Here is a 3,683-nt window from a genome sequence, read left to right on the forward strand (position 1 = left end):
TCAAAAGCACCTGGTTTCTTGGAATTACACACTTGTGAATGACTTCATCAGTAGACGTGGGATTTTAGGCACTATAACCACAGGGAGGTGTGTCGTCTTGCGGTGGGGATGTTGAGGCGGTGGATCTCACATTATCTACCCACTGTACATTTTCAGTCCCTTGGGGGAAGGCACTCTGCACTTGACTCATTTGCCTGCTGCTGTCCAGGCGATGGAGATGGCCATGACAAGGATCTTCATCTTCTGCAGGGATTCCAGGCCCTGGCCAGGAGTCTCCTGAGAGCTCCCTTCACGTCCTTATTCCTCAGGGTGTAGATGAAGGGATTGAGGGTGGGTGTGATTATGGAGTAGAAGAGGGAGATGAACTTGCCCTGCTCTTGGGAGTAGCTGGAGGGGGGCTGCAGATACATGTAGATGGCAGGCAGGTAGAAGAGGAAGACCACCACCAGGTGGGAGGAACAGGTCCCAAAGGCCTTGTGCCGTCCCTTGGAGGACTGGATCCTGAGCACAGCCCGGGCAATGAAGCCATAGGAGAGGAGGATCAGAGCCAGGGGGACCAGCACAAAGAAGGCCACCAGCACGGCCAGCATGGTGTCATTCACTGCGGTATCCGCACACGACAACTTGATCATAGCTGGCACCTCGCAGAAGAAGTTGTTCAGCACCTGCTGCCCACAGAAGGGCAGCTGGACTGTCAGGACCACTTGAACGAGGGAGTTGCCAAAGCCACTGAGCCAGGCCACAGCCACAAGCTGCTGGCAGAGAGGGCGGTGCATGATAATGGCATACCGCAGGGGCTCACAGATGGCCACGTAACGGTCCAGGGCCATGGCAGCCAGGACGATGCACTCGGTGCACCCCAGCCAGTGGAAAATGGCATACTGCACGGTGCAGCCACCGTAGCTGATGATCTTCCTGGAGCTGCCCATGTTGGCCAGGATCTGGGGGACCGTGGTGGTCGTGTAGCACAGGTCCAGGAAGGACAGGTGGCTGAGGAAGATGTACATGGGGCTGTGCAGCTGGGCATCCAGCCGCGACACCAGGATGATGGAAATGTTTCCCAGCATGGCCAGAATGTAGGATACCAGGAGGACCACGAAGAGAGGAAGTTCTAGCCATGGTCTGTCAGAGACGCCCAGAAGGATGAAGTACTTCGGAGGATCCCACAGGAAGCTCTGGTTGTCACTTCTCATGGTGAGGCATCTTGTGGCACCTGTAATGAGTCAAGAGAGTGGGAATGAATGAGTCCTGTCAGAAGGCAATCATCTTTTTACACCTGTCTGACCTTTCTGACCTCTGCAGACACTGGGACTGGGGGAGTCAGACAACTGCACCTGTGTCTTCACTTCCCCTCCTTCTCTGTGACCTTGCCCATGCCCCTTTGTGTTTCCAACGTCAGTGTCTGCATCTGCTAAGATGGGGAGTAGAGCTTCGGGTGGCCAAGGGACTGGGGTGAGTGGACGCACACATGACAGGTTTATTTGAGTTGGACTGCTTCAGTTCTTTGCAGACACACTCAGGGGAATTGTCCACTCTCAGGCTTTATCACCTTGTCTTTGGAGGTGATGGTGGGAGAGAGGAGGAAGATGATAAAGCAAGACGGGCTTCATAAGCAGCTGGGGGCTCTGGGGGCTCTGGGGGCTCAACTCTGGCTGCAAGAGGTGCCCATGCCTCTCTGGGGCACAGCACTCTCCCCTCCCACAGCTCACTCGCTTTGGCAGTGCCAGACTGCATGGGTACCTGGAGTGGAGCAGCCCAGACATGTCACTTCAGCTCCAGGTTTGTCATGACCCCTGAGAGGCCCCCGAGCACAGAGTGTTGAGCACAGGAACCTGTGAAGACCAACCCTGGAGGTGTTCAGTGGAAGATCAGCCTGCCTCCGAGCTCGCACTCTACGTGTGGCTTCTTTGCCAGTCTACTGTCCTCTTTCAGGAAGGAAGCAGTGAGGCTTCTGGGGGACCTTGCTGTTTGGGGGCACCTGGGCTGCCCTGTGCTATGCATGGGCTTTCCCACTCAGGGCCTTTGGTCCCCGACTCCTATCCTCTCCCAAACACTGTGCCTTCAAGTTCATGATGGGCTTGCTATTGCTTCATGCTGAGAGTGGAAAGAAGTCAAACCCTCTATGTAGGTAATTTAGGGAGGATTAATTTTCAGTTATGGAAAAGAAAGCTAGCGTATGACATTTCCATGATTGGAGAGTGGCTTTTCTGAAGTCACCATGGACAGGGTAAAAACTTGGGGGAGTAAAGGGGTACAGCTCAGGGTTAGCACAAGGGGTTAGTCTATGTGAGCCCCCTGTTCCATCTCCGGCATGCTCACAGGAGAAATCAAGACACAGGAAAAGACAATGTCCTCTGTGTTGGGTTCAGTTCTTTATATAAAGTCTCTTGTAAAAACGGTACAATAAAGAAAATCTGAGAAGTCTCGACTGGCTGCATTTCTGCCTTTCCCCTGGTCTTGTGTCCATAGGTGGAGCTTCCCCTTCTCAGTGTTGCCCTCCTTGCCCAGTCCCTGCTTTGTCCTCCTGGGTCTGGCCTCCTGCTGTGGCTGCTGTGTTTGCTGCCTGCTGTGCCTGTGCACCAGGCCACTGTAGGGCAAGTGCCTGGCCAGTCCAGGGCAGGTGCTTCCCCAGTACTGATCTCCTTCCAAGAGGCCTTGTTCTCTGTTTCTCACTTGGAGCTCCAAGGTGCATCTTTCCTTCAATCCTTGGAAGCTCTGTTGGAGCGAATCAGAATGGCTTCCCCTGCACTCCACATTTCCTCCTCAGCCTGTTCCAGTTTTGTAATTTCTGGCTCAGAGAGAGAAGCTGTGCCTCAAATGGGCCTCTATGTTCCTGGTGAGGCATGGGCCTGCTGGGTCCTCCCTGGTTGGGCAGCTCTGGCTAGGTGCAGCCCCTCTCTCAGTATCTGTTGGGGGCCACCCAAACCAGGAGGGGATTTTCATGTGTTTATTAGCACTGATGAGATTACCATGCTTGCAGAGGCGGCAGGGGTGACATCCAGCGCCCTTTTCCCACATTCCCCACTTCCTTCCCCACCCCTCCTAATGGGTTTTCTGTTCAGGCCCACTCTTCTGCCTTAGGGAGTGGACATTGCATGTCTTCTGTGCCTGAACGGTTACACCTAACAGCACCCTCCAGTTCCACCCATTTTGCTATGAACAGGAATTTGATGTTTTTTCTTCTTTTTAAATCTTTAAAATTTTTCTAATTACTTATACTTGACAGTAGCATGCATTTGACACATTGTACACAAATGGAGAACAACTTCTCACTGCTCTGGCTGTACATGGTTGAACAGGATTTCATTCTTTGTGGCTGAATCCTCTTGCGTTTCCTTCATTCCTCGCCGATGGACACCTGGGCTCCTGGCTGTTGGGAGTTGTGCACAGTGAACTGGACGGACATGGGGATACCTTCTGCATAAGATTCCTTGCCTTTGGGCACACGCCCAGGGCCATGCTGGACCAAGGTAGATCTCTTTCAGTTCTTTGAGTGACCTGGCTTTTCCCCACCGTGGCCTCATGAACTTATGCCCCACCAGCAGGGTGGGAGGTGGTCCTTCTCCAATTCCTCCCCAGCAGGAACTTCTTCCCTTTTTGATCATAGCCATTCTAAGTGGCTGAGATGATGTGCTTTGTGGTTTTGGTTGGCATGACTCTAACAAAGGAGGTGCAGTGGGCCC

At 53.2% G+C, this 3,683-nt stretch overlaps 1 protein-coding gene across 1 annotated transcript; it reads right to left on the reverse strand.

Annotated features, from left to right (window-relative positions):
• Positions 1-236: 236 nt before the first annotated feature.
• Positions 237-1,193, reverse strand: OR2B11 (olfactory receptor family 2 subfamily B member 11; the record flags this gene model as incomplete). Its single annotated transcript, XM_081278797.1, has 1 exon — positions 237-1,193. The coding sequence occupies one exon, from the start codon at positions 1,191-1,193 to the stop codon at positions 237-239; it is 957 nt and encodes a 318-aa protein (XP_081134923.1).
• Between the last annotated feature and the right edge of the window lie 2,490 nt (positions 1,194-3,683).

The sequence above is a fragment of the Spermophilus citellus genome, assembly GCF_964194105.1.
Source record: "Spermophilus citellus genome assembly, chromosome: 1".
NCBI lineage: Eukaryota > Metazoa > Chordata > Mammalia > Rodentia > Sciuridae > Spermophilus > Spermophilus citellus.